This window comes from Sinocyclocheilus grahami, unplaced genomic scaffold (genome assembly GCF_001515645.1).
Source record: "Sinocyclocheilus grahami isolate Dianchi unplaced genomic scaffold, SAMN03320097.WGS_v1.1 scaffold917.1, whole genome shotgun sequence".
NCBI lineage: Eukaryota > Metazoa > Chordata > Actinopteri > Cypriniformes > Cyprinidae > Sinocyclocheilus > Sinocyclocheilus grahami.
In genome coordinates, this window is record NW_015506096.1 from 321,078 (window position 1) to 348,426 (window position 27,349).

At 36.4% G+C, this 27,349-nt stretch overlaps 1 protein-coding gene across 1 annotated transcript in view; it reads left to right on the top strand.

The window, feature by feature from the left end:
* The window catches only part of LOC107564227 (serine/threonine-protein kinase mTOR), a 181,439-nt gene that overhangs the window by 96,153 nt on the left and 57,937 nt on the right, over nt 1-27,349 (top strand). Inside the window, exons 30-37 of the mRNA XM_016249242.1 lie at nt 1,707-1,846; nt 12,525-12,625; nt 14,077-14,192; nt 18,069-18,146; nt 18,584-18,691; nt 20,472-20,597; nt 21,792-21,923; nt 23,359-23,474. Coding sequence (XP_016104728.1) covers nt 1,707-1,846; nt 12,525-12,625; nt 14,077-14,192; nt 18,069-18,146; nt 18,584-18,691; nt 20,472-20,597; nt 21,792-21,923; nt 23,359-23,474 — 917 coding nt within the window. The remainder of the gene's footprint in view (nt 1-1,706; nt 1,847-12,524; nt 12,626-14,076; nt 14,193-18,068; nt 18,147-18,583; nt 18,692-20,471; nt 20,598-21,791; nt 21,924-23,358; nt 23,475-27,349) is intronic.

Sequence of the window (27,349 nt, forward strand, 5' to 3'; positions counted from 1 at the left end):
GTCAGTCAAACATATGGAAAAAACTATGTAGTAAAAAAAAAATATGTAGGCCTAGTAAAAATATGTAGTCAAATCTGTTAAGCCGTTAAGGTTAAGTGTTATCACTGTACCACCGTGATGTAAAACATTTTGTTTTACATGGATATTGGAACGCGAGTAAAGTACATAATAAATAATAATTTGCCATTCAAATACATCGCGAATATGGAAACATTTGATTTTGTGTGGAATGAGAGACCCAACGTTGGTTTCAGTTTAGTTTTAACCTAAATGAATTCGTTTTGGCTTGTCATTTATGTTGCAATAGCTTCTTATATTTTTAATTCTTTAATTATTTTCTAAATACTGTTAATTGAAAGGATTTGTTGTGGCGTGAGTGGATCTAACACTAGCTATGTTTACAGTGTTTATTATAATGTTTGTAAACATTTCGCGTCGGCATTAGGTCTATTTCTGAATGAAATAATAAAATGCGAAAAAAGTTTTTTTATACGCGTAGTGTATTTTAACCATGCAGCAAACCATTTTAAATATTTTGATAAATTACTGAAAAAATGAATAGTTAAATGCATTTTTTAAACATTTAACTGATTGTATTAATCTGTCAAAATTCTTACCATCGGTTAAAATGAACATCCCTAATAGAAAGTGAGTAAGAAAGAGTATATAAAGAGTAGTAAGAAAACTGCTGTAGTGATTCCAATGTTTTGATCATAGTTTGTGTTAAAACAAATACACATTTATTTGTTTAAGCTGGTACTTTCTATGTATATTCACTGTTTTTTGCCAATTTTCTGGCCCTTGTTGCAGAATTCAGGGTTATGAGTGGAGATTTACTTTGTTTTTTGTTGTTGTAGCCTTTCGAGACTTATTGGGCCCAAATGACATACAGATTCTGTATACTATATGAAAAATTAGGATTTTATGCTCTCATTCATCAACAGAGCCTGCTTAGAAAGTTCAGTTTCTTTAAATTATGAAATATGACCTGGTGAAGTGTTATTTCAACTGTTGCTGAGCCATCCATTACTCTGGCAGATGCACACAGTGGGTTCGCTGCCAATTTTAAAATAAATTGTTTCTGTGCCCTCCCATTAAATGTTAGAACAACAATTGGAGCTATCTGTACTCAGCTGTCAGCATTCCAGATGTGAATGTAATTTGTGTGAGATTGAAAATCCCAAATGTTGAGTGCCAAAAGATGAGTTTGTGGTTTACCGTATTGGCCCGAATATAAGACGACCCCCCTTTTTCCAGATGTACCTTTTGGAAAAAGGCTTTTTAAAAACCAAATCGTTTTTTTCTCAGTAAAACACATTTTGTCTTCAATGACAGTCACGACTCACGCAGCTGTAAGGTTTTCTTTCTCTTTTGTTTTACTCGCGATCTTTTTACAACATGCATTACATTACATATTTCATGGCACACTCGTTTTATGCGTATTTGGCGCCACCTATTGTTGTGGGTGTATTATTGACATGTCAAAGTCTAGACCCTGAATATAAGACGACCGCGTTTTTTCAGATGTATTTCCAAGAGAAAAACATCGTCTTATATTCGGGTCAATACGGTACTTAATTTACGAATGATGCAAGCAGTTTCAACTCCCTACCCCATAAAAAAAAATTGTCCCTGATTTTTCATTGATGTCAGTGATATCGTTTTAATTATTTCCATCATCCTTTTATGTTTGTCTTCCACTACAGGAGATCCAAGCCACCTGGTATGAGAAACTTCATGAGTGGGAAGATGCTTTGGTCGCCTATGATAAAAAAATCGACATTAACAAAGATGATCCGGAGCTTATTCTAGGTCGCATGAGATGTCTGGAAGCACTAGGCGAATGGTAGGCACATATATCATAACTTGTCAGTTTCTGGAAGTGTGCAGACTAATTCTTGCTTTTTTACAACTTTGGTTCTTTTTTGGGGAATTTTTTTATTTGTCAATTTATGCATTATGCTTCAGGATAAATGTATCGAATACTTCCATTGTCATGTCAATGCCATTGGCATGTCATTTTAATAAATTAATTTAATTACAAAAATTTTTTGCACAGTCCTGTATAGTACTATTCTTATTGAAGGTAAATGTATGGGGTTTTTTAGGGGGGGGGGTGGATTAGACAGGATGGACATGTCCATGTTTCTAAGCAGGAAGTTTGTAGTACTGTCAAATGTTTGATGTTATTGGTTACTATTTATTATTTATGGATTCATTTTTTAGTCCGTATTACATTTTTGCCAAGCGTAAGGTTTATTAGTTTATTATTGATGGAAAAAATGCATGCTCCCCACAAGCTGTAAAATATTCAAAGAAAAATGGACTGCAAAACATTACACCATGGAAAGTAATTTCTCCTGTGAAATATATTCCTCTTAATACGGGGTCACACAAGAAGGATAGGATATGACTGAGTGAGTAAAAGCAGAGATTGGTTGCATATGTGTGCTCACACCGTCCCTTTGTGCCCTCATGGAATCTAACAGTGCTTTTTTCTCTACTTTTGAAAGGAAAATCTTACTGATTTCTGTCATAGTCATTTACTGGGAAGCATGAGGAAGAGTTTGTGTGGGAGATTGAGGGGTGACTGATAAATGGTTCTCAGCTTGTTTTACCTTTGTATGGCAGCATTACACCCTGAATTTTTATTTTATAATTTATATACTTTATATAGGCTGTTTAAAATTACATTAATCTCATAACATAATGCAATTGTTTTTTACAAAACATTTATGCTCCCTTTGAGCAGTAATAAACAGTTTGTAAAAGTTTAAATAAACATGATGCAGCCTACAGTGCTCTCCACTAATATTGGCATCCCTGGTAAATATGAGCAAAGGTGGCTGTGAAAATAAATCTGCATTGTTTCTCTTTTTGATCTTTGTTTAAAAAAAATTCACAAAATTCTAACCTTTCATTGAAGTAAAATGATTGAAAGTGGGGGGAAAATCTCATTATGAAATAAATGTTTTACCCCAATGCATGTTGGCCACAATTATTGGCACCCCTAGAAATTCTAATGAGTAAAATATCTCTGAAGTATACATATTTAAAAAAAAATTAGCACACCAGGGTGACTAGGAGCATGAAATTGTTCGTCCATGACTTCCTGTTCCACAGGATTATAAATATGAGGAACACAAAGGCCAAATTCCCTTAATCATCCATCACAAGGAGTAAAACCAAAGAATAAAGTTCTGATGTGCAGAACAAGATTGTTGAGATTCACAAAATAGAAAGTGGCTGTAAGAAAAGAGCTAACACATTGAAAATCCCCATTTCCACCATCAGGGCAATAATTAAGAGGTTCCAATCAACTAAAGATGTTACAAATCTGCCTGGAAGAGGACATGTATATCGTCCTAATACACGGTAAGGAGGAGAGTTTGAGTGGCCAAAGTCTCTCCAAGGATCACAGCTGGAGAATTGCAGATTTTAGTTGAGTCTTGGGGTCAGAAATCCTAAAAAAAAAAATTTTTTTTTTAATCAAACAGCACCTACATCACCACATGTTGTTGTACATCTTGGGAAAAGGACGTTGCAATAATTGGGTGCCAATAATTGTGGCCACCTTGAACTAGAGAAAAACATGTATTTCCCCCTCACTTTCCATTGTTTTTCTTCAGTGAAAGTTTAGAATTTTGTGAATTTTTTGCATGAAAGTTCAAAAAGATAAACGATGCAGATTTATTTTCACAGACGCCTTTGCTCATATTTACCAAGGGTGCCAATATTAGTGGAGGGTACTGTATGTACCACCCTTGGCAATGTAAAAATTGCTTTTGTTGATGTTGATCAAATTTTATTTGTAACATACTATAGTATTCTGATTGATTTTATTTATTGAATTAATTCATTTGATTTAAATATATCACAAAGAAAAAAGATGCATTGAATAAGGAAATATTCATTTTTAGTTTCATTAAAATGTACGACTTGGACAGCTATTGCTATTTGACAAATTCTTGTTTTTTTGTTCATTACAATGTAAAATGATGATCCAAGTGATCCTCTGGAATTTAGATTTAGCTGTGTTGTATTTGTAGTGTTGTATAGCACATAAATCAGTGCAGCAGTGACTTGGCGCATGTCTGAGCATCCAAAGTTATTCCCATTCTCAGTGAAGTCGACAAAGTGGCCAAACATTACTGATCTAGTGCAAACTAGGGATATGCCGGTATTTTCATGTTGCGATTAATTGCTCATGCTTTTATCACGGTATACGGTATTATCACGGTATTTAAATTTAGTTTTTTAAATACACAAATCTGAATGGCTGTTTAAATCATTTAAACAGGATTCAGAAACAGAAAGTAGTGCAGCTACTTTGTTTACAGGGTTTCCAGGGTAACAGCTTCATTTCTGTAGTTTAGCGTCATCAGCTGTCAGAGAGTGAAAGTGCGCTTTCATCCAGAGCGTGTTCATCCTCTCACATGTTCTGCCATGCGCTTCTCGTCCACGCTTGTTTACATCAGAGTGTGTACGTGTCTTTCACGCAGCATACAGTGGTGTTGTGCATTTGACCAGTTGATGGGAAAAGTATTCTTAAAATGCATTCAAAATTCAGAATAATTTGTAATATATAATTATTCACGGTATTTAGAAGTGCCCACAATATTATCGTGCATATTTATTACCGTGATATATCGCATTACCGAATACCGGCACATGTCTAGTGCCAACTCGTTTTTATTGATCAGATATCCGATTTGTTAAAACTGTTCCATTTACACTTAAAATGTGTTTCCAAAAAACAAATATAAATCCGTTCTTCAATTCCTGTGCTATATGGAAATTTAACAGAGTTAAATTAAGCGCAGCATTTTATTTACCATCAGCTAATTTCAAGTGCAAAGACCGCAAGGGACAGCAGCATGAGCACTGATAATATAATTTAGTCTCGCTATTTTTGATGAAGATGACTGTGTGTTGAACTCCTGGAAAATAATGGATAAGTAACTGAAAGAAGAGGACAAAGCTGGTTTCTGAATGGTATTTAATTGTACACCACTAACAATGAAAAGTTGCTTGTAAATGTACTTATTGACTCTAAGATTGTTGTGCAGATTGGTCATGATCAAAATGAAGTTTATCATTCTGAGATTACTGGTTTGTTGCTAAGTAGTACATTTATTTATTTCACGCTTCTTTTGTCACAGGTTCCTTTCTATGTATTCTTCTTAAAAATGTAGTAATCTCTACTATATTTTTATCTTGGAAGCTATGTATTGCATGGTAATGACTTCAAATCTTTATGCATCAGTAGCAGTACAGTGTGCTAAGGTTTATGCTGATAATTTCATGCATTTTGGTCATTGTGAAAGGTGCATTAAGCAAGAATCAAGAACTGCAAGAAAAGTTTAATCAGATGACTCGAAATCAAATGGATATGTGATAGATGAATGAAATGAAAAAAATGTCTTTCTTCTTTAGAACATAAAATAAGATACTCAGAAGAACATTGGTGCACAGACAACATAGGACCACATTGAATGGACAAGAAAAAGAAACTTACAAATTTCATGAGAGAAGTGTCAAATAAATAAAAAAATTCTCAATTTGTGATTTTGCAAAGAATTGCAAAGAATTTAGGTATTTCACCAACTACCTCACATAATATTCTGAAAAGATCCAGGGAATCCAGAGAAATCTCAGTACATGTAGGGCAAGACAGGAAACCTCATTTGAATGTGCATGACCTTTGAACCCTCAAATGGCATTGCATGAGAAACCGTCATGTGGTGTTATATATTGCCACATGGGCTCAGGAGTACTTTGGAAAACCGCTGTCATCTAACATAGTCTGCCACTGCATCATACTATTGAGCAGCTGAAGTCTTGTATCAAGCGAGATTGGGCAAAAAGTTTGATTGCAAAACTTTAACAATTAGTATCCTCAATTCCCAAGCAATTAAACATTTTAATTAAAAGGAAAGTTGATGTGATACAGTGTTACACATGCCTCTCTCCCAACTTCTTTTGGAGTGTGTTGCAGCCATCAAAATCTAAATTTGTTTATATTTACAAAATACAATTTTGTCAGTGAAAACATTGGAAATCTTTTCTTTGTACTTTTGTCAATTAAGTAAATGTTAAAGAGAATGAACAAATAACATATTCTTGATTTTATGGAATTTTACAAAACATCCCAACTTTTTCTGATTTGGGGTTGTATTAAATGGCTGTTTTATTATATTGATGCTGTTTTATTCTAATTCATCATTATAGGACACTCTGTACTGTAAATTAAGCTCTTGTACTGTATGTTGGTTTAAAGTGTGTGTATGCATTGCTCTTGCGTAATTACTAGGGGTGGGAATCACCAGAGGCCTCACGATATGATATTAACACGATACTTGTGTCACGATGCAATATTATTGCGATCTTAAATATATTGCAATATTCTGCAATATATTGCAATTTATTACCTTTTTCCAACTTCAAATTATGTCCCCAAAGGAAAACTTTGACAACATCCGTTTTAACTAAAAAGAAACATTTCTCAGTTTGTTTATCTCACTTCAGTTTTATTGTTGCAGTGCAAAATGGGATTGTCAAGCAGACAAACTGACCAACACTTTCATGAAAACCTGTCATAAATGTTGTATGCACCTGGCAAACTCAACTATTTGTATTACAGTCTAGTCCACCTTAATTAAATGTAAACAGGTATGCACTGCTGTGCTACTACTACAGGTAATCGAACAGTGCAACTTGAAATTGTACTAAAAAGTTGTGCAGGCCCTTCAGCAATTGGGGCATTTGAAAGTAAATTACTGTTAAATTTATATTAAATTAAATAAAACATGTAGTCTTACATCTAGGGGTGCACCGAAATTAAAATTCTGGGCCAAAACGGAAACCGAAAATTCTGGATGCACTTGGCCGAAAACCGAAACCGAAAATGCTTTGTAATGATTATTTATTATTTTATTAAACAATATAAAGTAATTTTGTAAGACTATTTAAATTGAACTAAATTTTAATGATACTGAATTTAAAAAAATGCAAGCCAATAAAATAACCACACTTTTACTGAAAGTAACACAATAAAACTGGACAGAATTTATATTAATATTGGTAACACTTTACAATAAGGTTCATTAGTTAACTACTTTAGTTAATGAACTAAAAATTAACAATAGTTCTTCAGTATTTACTAATCTAAGGTCATGTTAATTTCAACATTTACTAATGCATTATTAAAATCAACAGTTGTGCTTGTTAACAGTTAATGCACTCTGAATTAACATGAACTAACAGAGACTAACTGTATTCTCATTAACTAACATTAAGAAAGATTAATAAATACTGTAATGTATTGTTCATTGTTCGTTCATGATCGTTAATACATTAACTAATGGAACCTTATTGAAAAGTGTTACCTTAAAGGTGACATATCATGAAAATCTGATATCTATAATCAGGTACCTGGTGCATCTACCAACCAAGGAAATGTGAAAAAGATTAACCCAATCACTTTGTTTAGGTAAGCCTTTTTCTGAAAGCGTCTGAGAAAACGAGCGCATCTGATTTCGCTTCCTTGGTGACGTGGCAAAGGGATCTCATTGTAATATTGCCACCCCTTAATCTGTAAACTTCCACTCAAGGCACCATCATTTTGATTTCGCAAGCGACAACGGTGTACCAGCTCTAATGCCATGGCGAAAGTTTGAGCAAAACATGCTAACTGTTCTGTCTTTGGCTGCACAGACAAGCACAGAACACTATTTAGAGTCCCAGCCTCAGAGGAGACAAGAGAGCAGTGGCCCCCACCCCTAGTAATTACCCATAAGTATTCACACTGCAGACCAGCCCACCTCTAAACATGTACTTCATGTAGCACTGTTAAGGTTTTTTGTTTTTTTGGGGGGGGATGGTCAAATTTCCATTGACATTCCATTCCAATGAGTGATAGACCATTCCCGTGTAAAGGTACCAGAGCCCTTTTTCCTGTCTCGCTTTAATGTACGTCTTTGTGTTTTAGGGCTGGAACCTTGTATTTTGCAGGGGCCCATAAGTAATGTTTTTCCCAGGTGGTGCCTGAAACTAACTAACTTAATGTCTACAAATGTCTTTGAATTGAACAAAAATCTCACCAACTTCTCAAACTATGAGAACGTGAATGGTAAATTTGACGTGGGATGTAAGACAGTCGAAACATCAGATCAGACCACAGAGAGGCTGGTTTTCTCACCACAGTTGAGGAGTTGAGCATGAAGCACTGTAGGCATTAAATACATACTGTGGAGTATTTTGAGCTGAAACTTCACAGACACATTCTGGGGACACCAGGGACAAAAAGGGGCATAACATGTCACCTTTAATATTAAATATCAATATATTATTTATATTCACTTCTATGTACCAGAATCAGATATAAGTTGTTGTTGTTTTTTTTTTACTAATTATCCAAATAATGTATAGTCCTACAAAGCTATTATTATCAGAGCATATGAGCAGAGAATAGCGTCACTGCAAGGAGCATTATTTTACCAGCGTTGCCCAGTACAGCTGAACTAGCCTACACCATGTTACAGCACAGTAGCGCTACTGCAAACCGGAACAAGTAGGCCTATACTGCATAGAAATTTCCTGTCAGCACGTTATTTGAGCGGACTTTGCTTTTTTCCGGTGCATGTCACCTTTAATATTAAATATCAATATATTATTTACATTCACTTCTATGTACCAGAATCAGATATAAGTTGTTGTTGTTTTTTTTTTACTAATTATCCAAATAATGTATAGTCCTACAAAGCTATTATTATCAGAGCATATGAGCAGAGCATAGCGTCACTGAAAGGAGCATTATTTTACCAGCGTTGCCCAGTACAGCTGAACTAGCCTACACCATGTTACAGCACAGTAGCGCTACTGCAAACCGGAACAAGTAGGCCTATACTGCATAGAAATTTCCTGTCAGCACGTTATTTGAGCGGACTTTGCTTTTTTCCGGTGAGCATGACCGGTACACGAGCGGAACGCACATTCATAGATCAGAATACTGAGCAAACCGCGCAGTGACGAGGAGAGTGAGACATGCGCGCTGAACACTGCCGGGCGGGGCACGACATGCCATATATATTATTATTATTATATGTAGCCTATATTTTCAGTTCATCCCTACTTACATCCCCTCCTTGTTTACAAATCCGAAGTAAGTCCATACATCCGATTTAAATGTGGATGGGGCTTTCCTGATAACTTTCCGCGATGCCACCCTCTTTATTTTACTAACTTACTGCATGCTGAAGGTGACCCAGCTGACCTCACCAGAAAAAAACTCAACACCACCATCTAGTGGATTGAAAAGAAATGGATTTTATTATTCTACCAAATAGTATAATAAAAGATCGATACTTGGTGTCAGTGTATCGATACAGTATTGCCGAGGAAAATATCGCAATACTATGCTGTATCGATTTTTTTCCCCCACCCCTAGTAATTACCCATAAGTATTCACACTGCAGACCAGCCCACCTCTAAACATGTACTTCATGTAGCGCTGTTAAGGTTTTTTGTTTTTTTGGGGGGGGATGGTCAAATTTCCATTGACATTCCATTCCAATGAGTGATAGACCATTCCCGTGTAAAGGTACCAGAGCCCTTTTTCCTGTCTCGCTTTAATGTACGTCTTTGTGTTTTAGGGCTGTCTGCAGCCTGGAACCTTGTATTTTGCAGGGGCCCATAAGTAATGTTTTTCCCAGGTGGCTGGGAAAGCACTTAGTTTGTTGCAGACCCCCCCCCCATCTCCTGAAACCCATATGAGCAGTGTCTCACAGGGCTAATCGTGGGGCCCCTTTTTTCACAACCCCCAGCAATGACACGCATGGTTTGCTTGTGTCTGTGTCAGCACTGTTAGCCTCAAAGGGTCCATTTGTTTTAAAGGTGCACCAAGACGTGAAATAATGTCATGGCTTTTTGCAGTTTTATCACAGCCAGAGCTGTGGCAAGGGTTTTTTTTTTTTTTTTTGGTGTAAAGTTCCCAGCATGGACACAGACAGAAGCACTCACTGACCTTTCACATTTGTTCAACATGTTTGGTCTGTATGAACTGAAAGATGGAGTGCTTGTGCTTTGCCAGAACAAATGCTGACATCTCGTTGTTGTGGGCAGTGCAGGTGCAGGAGTGGTGAATCCTGATTTTATTATTTTTTTCACACCCTTTTTTTCCTAATGTACACAATAATGCTGTTTATTTGTATATTTAATCATATTGATATTGTATCTCTTTAATATACAGGGCCTGAAAAACATTCAGATGCCTGAATACATTGCATATGATTTTAAAATTTAGGTCATGAGCATTACCATTTCTCTGGATCATCTTTGAGATGTTTCTGCACTTTGATTGGAGTTAACATGTGACAAATTCTATTAATTGTACTTATTTTGGAAAAATGCACACCTGTCAATGCAGGTCTAACAGCTGAAAAAGCGTATCAGAGCAAAAAAAACTGCTGCATTGAAGGTTAACGAGCACAGTGGCCTCCATAATTCTTAAATGGAAGAGGTTTCGAACAACCAGGACTGAGCAATCGGGTGAGAAGGGCCCTAGAAAGAGAGGTTACCAAAAACCTGATAGTCATTCTGGTTGAGCTTCAGTTAAGTTTCTCTCATCTCCACATTTAATATTCTGGTTGAGCTCCAGAGATCTTATGTGGAGATGAGAGAAACTCATTCATTTTCATCTTTGAGAAAATGTTAATTGTGTGTTTTCCTCTTGTCTTGTATAAGTGGGTCCACCATTTGTCTTAAATACCTGTCTGTTGTCTCAGAGAGTAGGTCAGTCTTGTTCTGTTCAGTCCTCCCTAGGTTTTTCTTGACATTTGAGTTGTTTTTGCTTTGCTGATTAGTCTAACTAGATTATTTGTTGGAAGAAGTTTATTGAATTTGTATTCTTTATTTGTAACTATTTTAGGAAATTTATTGGTCACAATGAAATCCATTTTTTGTCAGAAATCCTGTGTCCTCATGTCTTACTACTTGGTTTTATCACAATACCCAAAAAGACTTGAGAATATAATCACCACCAAAGCAGTTTCATCTAAGCCAGGGGTGTCAAATCCAGACTCAGTAAGGGTCATGCTGGGGGTTGTGAATAAAATCAGGGGCCGGACATATATTTATATGATATTTAGATTATTGATGAAAATATAAGTGTATTAGTAAATGTATTAAAAAACTCACAATTCAATAAACCACATTTATCAATATGACAAAGTTTTAATTTTGAGTTGTAACACATTTGGAACACATTTTTGTCACAGCAGACTTTTTTTATCTTTATCAAAACAAGAAATAAGGTCTTTGACCATGCTTAACTGCATAAAACAGTACTTTAAAACAGTAGCATAAAACAGTAATTTAAAAACAACAACTTCAATTTCAGTAAAACTGATAAAGCAAAATAGTCAACAAATGATAGATATAAAATACCACATGGTATATAGACAGCAAATGGTATCTGATATTGTATTATTTGGCTTATTTTGGTAGCTCTTACTTTGAAACGAAACATCTTTAACTTGAAAGGACACATGCACCGGGATATGCCAAACCTAAGCAAATTAGGCATTAAAAAAACTTTTATCAGACACTGTATTAGAAAAGATCTTGTCTATTCTATGTTTTGCTGTAGCTATAGTATTTATAAAGGGAGTACAAAAACAAATATGATTAAGAATAAAATGTGTTTCTTTTAGAAAAATTACTGTTTTAGTTCTTTGACTTTTAGCAGCCGCAGGTCCATGCTTCCATATTGATCATGTTTAATTTCGAAATGCCTTCAAATTAGAGACGGATTTTTCACACAGGATTTTGTCCCGCACCCACCCGCTGCAGCCGCAGAAATATGTTATCTTGTCCCGCTCCCGCCCGCAAAACCCTGCATAAAAGTACCGTCAGATTTTTTTTTCTGTACGCGGGTCTCGCAATAGTCCCCCGGGAGTGTAGTTTTCTACATGAAAGGTTATAGGCTACTCTTTGAAAACCGTGAGTGACTCTTGACATAAAATTGTCGAGTTGAGTAAAGCACGACAGCGCCACCTGCTTATCAATATTGTAATTGTCACAGACAGAAATTTAAACATGCACGGGCCACATTAAATTGACTACCTGAATTTGTTGGCAGGTCATGTTTGGCCCGTGGGCCTTGTAATTAACACATGTGATCTAAGCACTGGGTTAAGGTTCTGAATTATTTAATTAATATAATTCTAATTATTTCAGTTTTTCATTTTAATAAATTTGCAAAGTTATGCTTCCTCCCCCCTTTGTAATTATTGTTAAATTGATGTAATAGTATAGTAATTTAAAGCAGTATTAAGTTTTCATATTAGAAGAGTATTGGCAATGAGCATGAACTGTAATCCGTAAGGTTCTTGGCCAAAATAAGCTTCAGTGTGGACCAGACTTTACTCCCAATAGTCAAAAGTTTGGCTATGTGAGACTGTTTCCTCCCCTGCTGTCTGTCTGTTGCTCTCTCTCATTCTCTTTCTGTTTTTTTCCTCCGTCAGGGGTCAGCTGCACTCGCAGTGCTGTGAGGAATGGACTTTGGTCAGCGAGGAGACTCAAGCCAAGATGGCCCGCATGGCAGCGGCTGCAGCATGGGGACTGGGTGAGGCGAGAAGGGTTGTTGATTATTCCAACATTAGTTTGAAGTTAAAGAATGTAGGAATTCTGTAACTTAAGTCTGTAAAGTTTACCTGGCGACTTCAGTCGCTGCACCAGCAGTGCTGTGAGGAATGGACTTTGGTCAGCGAGGAGACTCAAGCCAAGATGGCCCGCATGGCAGCGGCTGCAGCATGGGGACTGGGTGAGGCGAGAAGGGTTGTTGATTATTCCAACATTAGTTTGAAGTTAAAGAATGTAGGAATTCTGTAACTTAAGTCTGTAAAGTTTACCTGGCGACTTCAGTCTGCAATTTTCCTTAGTTTTGGCAAAACACTGCTAGCAATCACTGCTAATTTCCACTTAATACTAAAAAGACAAAACACTGTAATCACATCAACACATTGATACATAATTAACATTCCTCTTCTATAGGGCAGGGATGCAAACTGCTCACCTTTTGGGTGAAGTTTACTGTCATGGATTTTGAGCAAAAATGGATACTTGCATGAACCATGCTGTTCCCAAGAGTTTTTGTTTGAGGCAGGATGGGGGTTTGTTGTGCAAACGCATAACACATTCTTGATGTCAGTCGGCAACAGCATCCAAGCACGTCTGATAAAAAGTTTTGATGTTATAAATATGTAATACTGTATTCATAGCAACATTAAGCTAGTTGTTAACTATAGTTGGTTACATAAGGCAAAAAACAAGGCAGCTTTCATTAAAGTAAATGCTTTAAAGACCATTAAAATCAGAATGTTAATGTTATTATAGAAATCATGTGATGTCCATGTTTCATATTTCATGTATACATGACATTGTATGATTTACTTAAATATACCCCATTAGAATTTTTTTATACTTGTTTCATAATGGTAATTCATTAAATATTTAAATTCAGAATCTTACTGTAGGAGTCTCTGTCTCTCCTTAACCTGCTAAGAAAATCTTCTTAAGTCAGCCTGAGCTGAAAAGTGCCCAAAACTTCTCTAAAACCAGCCAACAGACCTGTAACAATAAAAGCATGCCTTTCACAACCCGTATTTCAGGGAAGTGAATTCATACGAAATAGTTCGGGGAAAAAAGACATTTTGGCCCTGGTGATACAAAACTGACAGTATATTAGTACCCAAGACAGTGCATTTTCGTGTATTTTCTACCATACATTTTAATGAGCAATAAGATTCTATTCTGACTTTTGACCTGAGACCAAATGATGAAGGTTTCAAATTCAGTCACTATTCATCAGTCAATAGTATCAGTTTTTTATTACATTTACAGATATTCTATTTACAGACCATCAGATATTCCACGTTGCTGCCATTTTCTTTTGGGACACTTAATGTTGAATCTAAGTCTGAGATATTCCAAACAGATATTTGTTTAATTTATTATTTTGTTGAAAATATAAAATTTGTATGTATAATATAATTTGCATCTTTGTGCATTTGTCAGGCCACTGGGACAGTATGGAAGAGTATACCTGCATGATCCCACGAGACACCCATGATGGAGCCTTTTACAGGGCAGTGCTTGCTCTACACCAGGATCTCTTCTCATTGGCTCAACAGGTACTACATAATAAACAACTTATAAGAGTTATTAAATGAGCAGTATATAAACTGCCTCTCACCTCATTTGTCATCCTCTAAAAATGTCTTAACTTGTGTGGAAGAAACAACCAAGAGGGAGATGATTGAGGAAAAAATTGTTCAGTCAAAGATGATGAGTGCAGCAGTTGCCGTGGTGCATTGTCTCACAGGCGTTATGTAATATTGGTCAAAGGCAGGCCTCAATCTGCACGTCAAATAACTTGGCTGATATACGGTCCCTGCGGTGATGCAGTGTTCTTTTTTCCTAAACAAGCGTGACTGTGTGTGTGTGTGTGTGTGTGTGTGTGTGTGTGTGTGTGTGTGTGTGTGTGTGTGCGTGTGTGTGAGAGAGAGAAGGAAAGAGAGTGAGATGAGCTCATGCACATGGAGAGCATCACAGACGCACCCATGTACTCTGTGTTCACCATTATTATCCTGTCCATCCCACCTGTTCCATTACTTGAGAGGACATTGTAGCTAAGGTTACTTCAATTAAACAGTCAAAGGGGTCAATAATTACTTTTTTATTTTATGTTTTCTGAGGTACACTTATAATGGTAGTAGGATTTTTACTTAAACTGTCATAATTTACAAATAAAAGGCCATTATCTACACAGATTTCAGACCTCTTACTTAAATTCTCTATTTAAAAGGGTTGTGTTTTAATTTGAAATTCCCACTGCTATGATTGAGCAACATCTTTACATATGAAATAAATATTACATGTGGAACTCTTTTAAAAACTTTTTTTTTTGTATTTACTGTAACAGCTGCTAGGATTCATTAATCAATTGTGAAAAGTGTTGATTCTAGCATTATAATCACAATTTAAATAATACATGGTTTTCAATGCTACTAAAAGGAACAGCATGACCATTTAGTCAATGGCTTGATTTACTGACATAAACAGCAATAAACAATTAGTGACAGAACATCTAACTGTACATGAGTGCTTATGTAGTCAAACCAAAATTTATTTAGACACCTTCAACATTTCACACATTATTACAGTTTATTTGCTATAGTTTAGAAAATGGTAATAAAATATGACAAGAACTCAGAGTTAAATTGTGTCAGAACAAATTCATCTTGATAATGTCAGATAACACTTAAGCAAAACATGGTCAGGTGAAAGTGTCTGAATAATTTTTGGTCCCAAATTTCCCAAAGGGAGGGTTGATTTTACTTGCACCAAGTGCATGAGGTTGTCAAGGCAACAAGATACATTGCATGCAATATACTTGTAAGGGCTGCACTTATCAATAAACACTTCGAAAATAGTGTGCAAAAATGATGTGAAAGTATGCTTTTACTTAGCAAATCAAGCAGTGAAGCAGTGAGTCACCCTTTGCTTTAAAATGGGCATTTTGTTTGGGTATGATTCAAGTAAACGGACAATGGCCCTGTTGAAAAAAACAGCATATGCTGGTTAGGTATGTTTTGACGCTGGGATGCTGGTTTAAGCTGGTCCTTTGCTGGTTTATGCTGGTCCTTTGCCAGCACATGACCAGTATAAACCAGCAAAAGGACCAGCATAAACCAGCAAAGGACCAGCTAAAACCAGCAAAGGACCAGCACAAACCAGCAAAGGACCAGCTTAAACCAGCATCCCAGCGTCAAAACATACCTAACCAGCATATGCTGTTTTTTTTTCAACAGGTGGCATGCACACAAACACTTTATATTTAGTTAATCTTGCTGAAAATAGATGTTTATGGTTAGGTTTGGTTCTGTGTTAGTTGTGTGTGTATGTAAATGGTCCTCATCCTGTCATAAATGCAGAAAACTGAGTTGCTACAATGGGTGCATCCTGCACATTACCTTCGGAGTCATAAGCATGGTATAGGTCCAGATTTCTGTGCAGTTGGTCTGCGTTGTAAAAAAGTTGAATATACATTTATGCTACACAACAGGCAAGCGGTGTACTGTAGGCTATTATCCACCAAACTACAGATCCTCATCAAACAACCGTTGACAAAAATGTGATTGGGGGAGGCATTAGTATTTTGATAAAAATCTATGTAATCCATGCACTGCAATACTGACAACAGTTTTCTGTGCATGTGTAAGTCTCTGGGTCAAGTGCGTCAAGTTATATTAATTTATACAGAGCTTTGTTCTATACAGATCATGTCAAAGCAGCTTTAAAGTAATAAACTGTAAAAACAGCAATTTCAACCGACTGCCCAAGGCCAGCATGAAAGACGCTCAGGACAGTTGATGGGTCACTGCTGCGCGTCGTCATGAAAGCTTATCATTTGCATGTTTTTAAGCCTTGCCAATTTGAACATTCAAGAGATTTTAAAGCATTCTAGCACAAGAAGATGCGAAAGAACTCAACTGAGTACTCGCTGAACTAAGTTATCTTTCATGTCTTGCACTTGAATGAACAAATACACCTCACCAATTTAAACATTCAAGCAAAAATGACGTGAAAGAGCTTAATTCAACACCCGTGCTCTGTGTTCTGTGCACACTGCGCACACACAGAGAGCTGCATCTCACAGCCCATGAACACCGAATTGTGTTTTGCGTCTTCTTACACTTGAATGGACAAATACATACAAAATGATGTTGAAATACCCTTCTTGACGAGCATCCTCGAAAAACTGTTGGTTATGTCTTAAGTGAACATAAACATTTGAGAAAGAAATTGGGTGTTTAATTTATACCTAATTTACTAGCTGCTGTCACTGTTCTAATGTTAATCCAAGAAAAAATAGAGAAAGTCACTCACTGCTGTTGACTGAATTACTTTTGTAGTTTTAACAAGAATGAATCTGTATTTAATTTATTAAGTGAAGACTGTGCAATACTATTTTACATTTGATTATTTGGTTTCTGTAAAAAAAAAAAAACTTAAATCATTGTTTAATTTGTATCTTTGTTATCTTTATTTATTTGTGCTAATTACATGATTTCAAACAGGGCCCACAGTCTTGAATCTCCAATTATACTATAAGTTAAGGTTTGATGAAACAGCATAGAATGCATGATAGTTTAAAAAAGAGACAGATGACTTTTGATGGACTGATGGTGGTCATTTTTTGTTTAGTGACTTTTAAAGAACATCTTAGCATGTGCACCAAAGATAATGTTCTCCTCCAAAGTTCTTCTTTAGCTTGGTAAGGACACAGTAGGAACACATTGTGACTGATAATTCCAAGTTACCGCATAAGTTAATGTTTTTGTACATTTATGGTACAGTGGGGCAAAAAAGTATTTAGTCAGCCACCAATTGTGCAAGTTCTCCCACTTAAAAAGGTGAGAGAGGCCTGTAATTTTCATCATAGGTATACCTCAACTATGAGAGACAAAATGAGAAAAAAAATCCAGAAAATCACATTGTAGGATTTAATATTTAATACAATTTATATATTATATTGAGTACACTGGCTGAAATAATTGGGATAGGGGTTGAAAGTCTGACCGGCAGACTAGAAGTCTAGAATATTGATGGGTGTCTGTGGTCTTTGCTAGTTGTTTAGGTCTGCGTTGCAGTCTTGGCTTCACTTAAAGAGATCTGTATGCGTGTGTCTACATGTCTATGTGAGAGAGAAACCAGGAGAATGAAAGCATGCTTTCCATAGAAGGTAATTTAGTGGTAAAAACATGGAAACTGTCTTTTTTTTTAGTATGTCACTTGTTTTCTTGGTCAGTGTATTTCTGGTTTTGGGATTTTTTTTGCTGTTGTTTGCTATAAGGTCCTTTGAATTAACTGAAATAATTTGAAATGACTAATGCGGTCAACAGACCTGGAACATTTTATAGATGTGTGTTTATTGAAAAATAGTTGCAACCATTCAAGTCAAGCATTCAGCAACACTATGGTATAATGTGTTCATGTGATTTCAGTGCATTGACAAAGCCAGAGACCTACTGGATGCTGAGCTCACCGCCATGGCTGGAGAGAGTTACAGTAGAGCATATGGGGTAAGAGAATATACCTCTGTCTCAATATAGAAGATTGGCCCAAGTCAAATAATAATTTGATACAAGTAATGTTTAGCTTTTCTTTTTATTGTTCATTGAGTAATTGCTGTTCAGCATGTGAGCTAAAGAGAAGACCATTCCAGGAGAGACTTATTACATAATAAGGCCAAACCCATGTCTCTGTGTTACATTATTCCAGCCTGAATAAGGTGCTAATAAACATGTGCACACACACACGTACTCTCACATTGGGTGAGAAAATGACACTTTATGGATCTAATCTTTGTTTTTTGTTTTTTCCTCAGTTGCACTGTTTTAATTTAACATGATTTAAATGTTTAAAGAGTGCATACAAAAGAAGTCTTGGCTTTTTTTTATATAGTCAAGACACTATCTTTTTCATTCTCTGTATCTTTCCCCCTCTCTCTCTCTCACAGGCCATGGTGTCTTGTCAGATGCTATCTGAGTTAGAGGAGGTGATCCAGTATAAACTGGTTCCTGAGAGGAGGGACATTATACGGGAAACGTGGTGGGAGAGGCTGCAGGTAACAGCAATGTTTTTCACTCCACACTTACCGAGTTAAATGGAGTATTCAGGGTTATATATGTATGTCTATAAAATCAAAATTAAATTAATTACAAAATAATTTTTGCACATGGATATTTTTAACTGTGTCACTACATGTTGTCATATGAACAGTAAGTCAGTAGCGATACATTAATTTTAAGTTTCACAAAGAAAGGATTCATCAGACTGATCCAAACCAATAACTTCCATCTGTTGCTGTTGTGTTCCTTCATCAGTAATCCTGTCCTGACCTGGTTGATGTTACGTGTGAAAACACTTTGTGTTTGTGCATGACATCAGCTCAGCAGGGTGTCTTGACGTAGTGTGTCAGCTTGCGTTTCTTTTATATGCTCAGCTAGTGCCACTGGGGGAAAACAAGCATTTAACAGTGAGAACTAATGCTGCCAACCTGCAGACTTTTCCATTCATAAAGGAAGGTGTGAGAGTGCAGAACTGATATATTGTTGACAAGGAAATGTTAGTCAGCAGTTAATTGGTCAGCTTCAGTCAATTACAGAATAGTGTGATTTGTTGTATTAGAGGGGGTTTCATGTACAGGCAGTTTTTCATCCATATCCACTTTCAGGTTTATTCAGCCCTCTTATGTGTAGAAGTAGCTTATTCTGTCTAAAGACTGCCCACTTTATAACCTTAACACTAACTCATACTTTTGCCAAAAGTCAGTAGTCTGGCTATGCAATGGTAATAACTAAGTAAGTCTTCATCTTTTTGTCAACACATTTTCTCAAATTAATGACTAACACACCATACTTTATAGCTGTCAGCTGCTCAGTTTCTTGTCATTTGTGTCAAAAAAACTTAATAGAGTCTAATGTTACCAACAATAATTCATAATAGTCAGTGCTGGGTAGATTAGTTGCAAATTGTAGTCTGTTATTGATTACAAATTACACAACAAAAATTGTAATTTGGGACATAATTTATAGATTACTAATTTTAGGTAATGTATTCTACTTTTTAATTACTTCTAGATTACTTTATACCTAACTCATTTTTCACATATATAGTGTACCTTACTGAGATAAAATAAAATAATAATAAAATAACAGAGAAAGAAAATATATTCCATTCTTGAAAATGCATTAAACAATACTTTACGCCAGGATTTCCCAAACTGGATTTCATGAAAGAACTGCAGGGTTTTTATGAAAAGCCAATAATTAATTAAATCATAAAAATGTAAAGTTAAAGCTAATATATTACTTGGAAATAAAAACTAATCCAAATAAGATGATTGAACATTAAAAATAGCAATGACATTACACATGCATTTTTCAGGTTTGAAGTACTTTTAGACCAGGCTTTCGTCCAGATCAATAATTAGTGATGTTCAGCAGATTTCATAGTGTTTCACAGCTGTTTATCTGCAGTGTTTACTAACTTGTATAATTATTTGTTTCATACATGGTCTAATTGACTGAGAGGTGCTTTGTCCCCAAATTTAGAAACATGGATCACGAATGTATTTACATAAAATTGACATGGCCATCTTGTGAATATAGTCAAAGCTACACAGTGTGACACACGGTAGAATTATTTAGAAAAGAACATTCAAAGGAGAAAAAGAAGAATTGAAGCCACTGTGTGAATTATCAGCATAATATAATGTAATTACAAGCATTTCATTTTTTGGAATCTGATTACATAACATCTGGATTATATGTAATAAGTTACTACCCAGAACTGAGCATAGTTTACAAAAGTAAATGCTAAAAATGTGACTTTCTTTTCTTCAGGGTTGTCAGCGTATTGTGGAGGACTGGCAGAGGATCTTGATGGTGCGCTCCCTGGTCATTAGCCCACATGAGGACATGAGGACATGGTTGAAGTACGCTAGCCTCTGTGGAAAAAGTGGAAGACTAGTAAGAGCATCACTGTTACCTTCAATTGCAAGCTTAACACTGAACTCTTTATGTAACACATTGAATATCATTGACTGACACCGCATCATTTCACAGAAGGAAAAACTCTTGTGGAAGTTTTAAATATCTTCCAGAATGTGGCAGAATGTTTCTAAAGAGAGAAACATCCGTAAACAATGAAAAATTAAAGCAATAAGCCTCAAGAAGCCATGGTTTACAGTGATTTAGAACTGCTAAGTGGTGTCGAAATGTACAGTGTGGAGCTATATAGACCAGGCAAGGTTTTATCAAATAAACAAAATTCAAAGGGGGCATAAACTGAGAAATCAAAATTCCCCTGCTCGTTTGACATATAAGAGGTCATTGCACTATAAAAGCAGTCTAAGTTTGATTCAAAAATCAAAAAGTTGCTTTTATTGAAACCAAGCTACCAAAACAACTGCCAGTTACTAAACAATGAACTTCACATTGTTCCTCTTAGGGACGTAGCATTAATCATCAATCAATCATCAATCATCTGTTGTTTAGATTGTGTTGTTTAAATCCTGATAACATATTATATTATTATAACATTTATAGCACCATATGTTGATAAATAATTATTTCACCAAACAATATAGTTATTTGGCAATTTTTAGCAGAATGGTACATAGGCACAGCAATACCAATGTGATGAGATCACATTAATGAGGTTTATAGAGTATTTTACAACATGACTCAGTCAATTTTGCACTTTTACCAAAACTGGTCGCTGCAAATCATCTACTATAAAATAATTAAATATTTGAAATTATATTTTGCTTAAAAAAAAAAAGTTGTTTAATGGCGTCTGAATTTTGTCTGAATAATGGTGTAGTTATTACATCTACCAGCAGGGGATAACCTTGTCATGTTAAACCACTAAACCCTGACCTCTTGCCTCACATACATGACTTGACTTAATGCCCTTTTTTTTACTGGTCCTGTTATTGAAGTCTTAATTATTTATGAATGTGTAGTAAATCTCCTACTGTAATTCTCTCGAAAATGTTTGCAATCTTTGGAGGTCAAGTTTTTATGACAGCTGTCATTTCATGTCACTGAATTACATTTGGTTTACAGATGTTTGCCATTTTATTTACATTGTGATGACAATTTGGAGACATAATAATTTGAAGCAATAATTATAACTGATATTCTTTGTGTATTCCTCAGGCACTAGCCCATAAAACCCTCATTCTCCTGCTGGGTGTGGATCCCTCCAAACAGCTCGACCATCCCCTGCCCACCGCCCACCCTCATGTCACCTACGCTTATATGAAGTACATGTGGAAGAGCACTCGCAAGGTAAACACTCACTTCAGGTGCTCTTGAAAACAAGTGATTCCCTTCGCAATGCCCCTGGGAAGTATTTTCATTCATGTACAGTCAAGTACAGATTCTTGCTGCTTGTATGTGCAAAAAAGAAAGTGGTCTGCAATATCTGGAGGAAGCCATCCATTAGCATTCCCATTCATCTTAAAAGCAGTTGCTTATCTGACACATACAGTCCTGGAAATATATGACTTGCATGCTCCAATCTTGGTTCTCACTGGGGTTTTTTTGGGTTTTCTTTTGCTTGCAAAGAATTTTAATTTGTCAGAATTAGGCCCGTAGGCCCCTCATTGCATAGTATGTACTGACCACCAGAGCCCCTGGGCCCCTTGGCGCATTCAACACAGGAAGACCCGTAAAGCATGTACTGACCCCTAGGGCCCCAGGACCTTTTATTGTAAAGACTAGGGAATCATAAGAACAAACACTTATACAATGTCCATAAGATGAGATGAAGCGGCTCAGTTTAGCTCTTTTTGGAATGCTGTGATTGTTAATATTTTTCATATTATGCAAGATGTCAGTTACTAGGGGTTAAGAGTAAATCAAGTATGGCTTCTATTTAGTTTGTCAAACAGATTAATTTAACATGACTGTAATAGGTTTTGGGAAATTCCTGTCCTGCCTGTCACATAAGAGCAATGAAAGCACTCCTTCATGAGAGGACTCCTTCAAAAAATTCCCTTGATTAGTTTGTCCTTGCTTAAAAACGTCCTTGTTTTTTAAACAGAAAACAAATGATGAAATTTTAAGAAAAAAATATTAGACTTTAAAGGGGTACTTCACAAAAAAAAATGCTGTCATTTATTTACCCTCAAGTTGTATGAGTTTCTTTCTTCTGTTGAACATAAAAGAAAGTATTTTGAAGAATGTGGGTAACCAAACAGTTTTTGGTCCACATTGAGTATAAAAAGTTATAACCAGAAACGTTATAGTTTATGCGCATTTTTTCTTATTGGATAAAAAATGTGTCCAACTCGGTTACACAGCGTTGTGTTAAAATTACTGGCATACACACATAGAGCCATCAGCCTCACTCAAATACTCCTGTGACGAGATGAAAAAACAATGCATAAAATTACTAAAACATATTGAATTGTGAATTGCAAATTGCCACATTAATAGAAATTACAAAACACAATCATTTGTCTGTTGGATGACCTGCTGTAAATTTTGGTACTGAATTGATGTTACTGAAGGAAAAGATCTGCATTATGCAATGAACAGTTTAATGAAGTCTCTAAAAAATCGGGTATTATGGAAATGCTCATGACTGGTAACTGGCAGGAGCCATAGCCATTGTTCCACGGAATTGGTCTGTATAAAAAGGATACTGACTTCAGAAATATCTTCTACTGGTAAGGATTGCATGACACTTAGGCATTTGTTCTATCTGCATCTCTCTCAGATCGATGCATTCCAGCATATGCAGCACTTTGTGCAGGGAATGCAACAGCAAGCACAACACGCTATCGCAGCAGAAGACCAGCAGCACAAACTGGAGCTGCACAAACTGATGGCACGGTCAGTACGACTTGCAACCATATGCCCACACCCTTAGTTGACCTTACTCGAAAATTGCATGCACACACATGCTAACGTTATAAACTGTGAACCAACAGGAGCACCAATTTAAATGCTTTTTCTGTGAATCATCAGAAAAAAAGCATGGAATTTTTCTCAAACCATTTAAGCATTTAAACCCAGCCACACATACGATTCTAAAGATTGAATTGGTTATGTCAGTCACAGTACCAATTGCATACACAAACAAATACTAACCCCTTAAACCCTACCTTTACCCTGACCTTAAGCATTTGTAGCACATTCTGATAGATTGCATTACTGTTTGTCACAATCTGATCTATTAAAAAAATACATGATAAATTTTGAAAATCAGCTGAATCCATGAAACTTTTCTTGACAGATGATTGAGTTAACCAGTGAAATCAGCTATGTGGTAGGATTTTACACTGGTTTGGGGGGGAAAAAACATGCACAAAAAAGTAGCATGTTAACACTAAGCTAACTTTAGTGTTTAGCTGACTTGTCACTGGACCAGTCTTTTGTGTACTCAGTCATCCCTGAGAGATATCTAAATTTTTACACACTAACCATTCCACTTTCAATCTACAGCTTTTGCGTTCAGCAGCCAGGACAAACAAACTCTTCTCATAGGACTCACTGCTCAGACATTAGTCAGACCTGTTAGGCCCCTCCCCTCCTATCTCTACTTAACATGATCATTGTTCTGAATATTTGTACTGAATAGTGCAAAACAACTGATTTAGTAGTGACATTTAAAAAAAAAACATGAAAGAACAATGACTGACAAATTCAAATTGTGTGGCTCTTTTCTAAAACCTAGTGATCTGCTTTGATGTCTATGTCCTAACATGAATTGGAATCTCTATGTCCTAACATGAATTGGAATCTCAAAAGTGATTTGAAACGCTCTACTCAAACAAAAATGGGCAAGTTTGATGTCAGAACCTAAGCTCCAATAAACAAAAAAAATTAGTTGCACTCTCAAATATTAGAAATTGTCAATTTTTTCAATTTCATCAAACAGTTTTTTGCTATTTATTTATGTATTGAATGAAATTTATGTTTTTATAGTGTACAATTCTCTTGACTTTTTTCATAAGCATGTTTGCTAATCTAATGACACATTCCTCTAACAAACTCAAAATACATACAATGGTGTGAAAAAGTGTTGGCCCCCTTCCTGATTTCTTATTTTTTTGCATGTTTGTCACACTTTAATGTTTCAGATCATCAAACAAATTTAAATATTAGTAAAAGATAACACAAGTGAACACAACATGCAGTTTTTAAATGAAGGTTTTTATTATTAAGGGAAAACAAAATCCAAAACTACATGGCCCTGTGTGAAAAAGTGTTTGCCCCCTAAACCTAATAACTGGTTGGGCCAGTTGCAACTGCAAACAACTGCAATCAAGCGTTTGCGATAACTTGCAATGAGTCTGTTACAGCGCTGTGGAGGAATTTTGGTCCACTCATCTATGCAGAATTGTTGTAATTCAGCCACATTGGAGGGTTTTCGAGCATGAACCGCCTTTTTAAGGTCATGCCACAGCATCTCAATAGGATTCAGGTCAGGACTTTGACTAGGCCACTCCAAAGTCTTCATTTTGTTTTTCTTCAGCCATTCAGAGGTGGACTTGCTGGTGTGTTTTGGATCATTGTCCTGTTGCAGAACCCAAGTTCGTGAATACAAGGGAGGTTTAGCTTTAGGCATTTTAATTTAAGCATGTTTAGTTAATGGAAGGCTACCTGCTGCCATCACAGCAAGTGTAATTACTGCATTCACACGCTCCTCGGATGCTCTCATTTCCCGAGTTGTGCTTTTACGTCAGAATGTGAAAACACTATGGACACTCTCGTTACTACAAAGATGTGTTGGATTTTGTAGTAACGAGCTTTCCGACTTGAGTTCACGTGCATTTTCTCAGTCGGGATATTATTTTTCTGTTTCGGAGAACCTGAGGACAAATATATCAATCGATCACTCCGGCATGGCACCGAAATGAGGCACCGAAATCTGTGTTCGGATTCGGTTCTAGTACATACCGGTTACATAGGTACCGGTGCCATATTGGTACTGGGTTTCGGTACCCAACCCAACCAATGACAGCTCCTGCTGTCATTATGTACTTTAACAAACTCCTCCTAGAGATTTAATCAGATCAATACCATATTGGGTCAGTCTAATCTATAGGCCTTTGCGATGCTAAATTGCAAAGTGTCACAGCCAACTCATTTACAGCCATCACATAAAGAGATTCACGAACACAAACAAACTGTTTGAATGATATGATTATTGCTGTAAGATGTTGCTGTACATTACTCATCCAATACAAGGTCCACTTTGTCCCAGACTTCAAATGTTTGATAAGAGTCCTGACTTGAATGCATCTACATGACAGTAATAATTTAAAAGACATAGTGCCACCTCAACAAATTAGAATACTTCATAAGACCAATAAAAAAAACATTTTTAGTGAATTGTTGGCCTTCTGGAAAGTATGTTCATTTACTGTACATGTACGCAATACTTGGTAGGGGCTCCTTTTGCTTTAATTATTGCCTCAATTCGGCGTGGCATGGAGGTGATCAGTTTGTGGCACTGCTGAGGTGGTATGGAAGCCCAGGTTTCTTTGACAGTGGCCTTCAGCTCATCTGCATTTTTTGGTCTCTCGTTTCTCATTTTCTCAGATTCTCTATGGGGTTCAGGTCTGGTGAGTTTGCTGGCCAGTCAAGCACACCAACACCATGGTCATTTAACCAACAATGGTTCTTAATCCTGGTCCTGGAGACCCACACTCTGCACATTTTGCATGTCTCCCTTGTTTAACACATCTGATTCAGATCATTAGCTTGTTTGGAGAGAGCTTAATGAACTGAACTGAGCATGTCAGATAAGGGAGACATACAAAATGTGCAGACCTGGTGCTCCGTAAGATCAGGATTAAGAACCACCACCTACTGGCGACATGTTTTACACATCAGTGCTGCTTGCAGCTCTAATTGTTATAATTCTTCTTAGTTGAAAATATGTTTGCTGGTCATCTTGTTCCATTTGTTGTGGAATGTTTTATTATCATTACTGTGTTGCATATTAAAATTATTTTTAGAATTCTGCAACCAAGAAGTTTGTAAATATGATGTTCTATAGTATAGGGGGCATTTAGTTAAAGGGGTCATATGATGCGATTTCAATTTTTCCTTTCTCTTTTGAGTGTTACAAGCTCTTGGTGCATAAAGAAGATCTGTAAAGTTGCAAAGACTAAAGTCTCAAATCCAAAGAGATATTCTTTATCAAATTTAAGAGGCAACCACGCCTACCTAAAACGGCTCATTCTAACACATGTAACATCTAACATGTCTACGTCACGATGTGAGAAGGTTTGCATAACGCCGCCCACATGTTCATGCAAAGAAAGAAGGCGTAACTTTTATTCTCGCTGTAGTATTATTGTTGCCGCCACCGCCATGTTGTGAGCTGTGTGTTTCATTGTGAAACCGAAACTACTTTGTTTGGCCTTCCAAAAGAGGATGATATCCGCTTCGCCATGCCTAGAGCTGATCCGTGATTGGTTGCTGAGGAAATACATCAACTTCGCGCTGTGTATCACCGGATCAGCTTTCAACATGGACGAAGCGGAGTCCAGCCTGGGGTCGTCACATGTGGTTGCCGCAAGCCCGCCGGCCGTGCCATTCTCTAGCCCGCCGTGTGTGACGCTGTGTGTTTCGTTGTGAAAGCAAAACTACTTTGTTTGGCCTTCCAAAAGAGGACACGACTAGAAATCAGTGGTTAAGTTGTATTTACAACTATGTTCCAGAACAGTTCAACCCAAATATTCAGATGTGTGCAG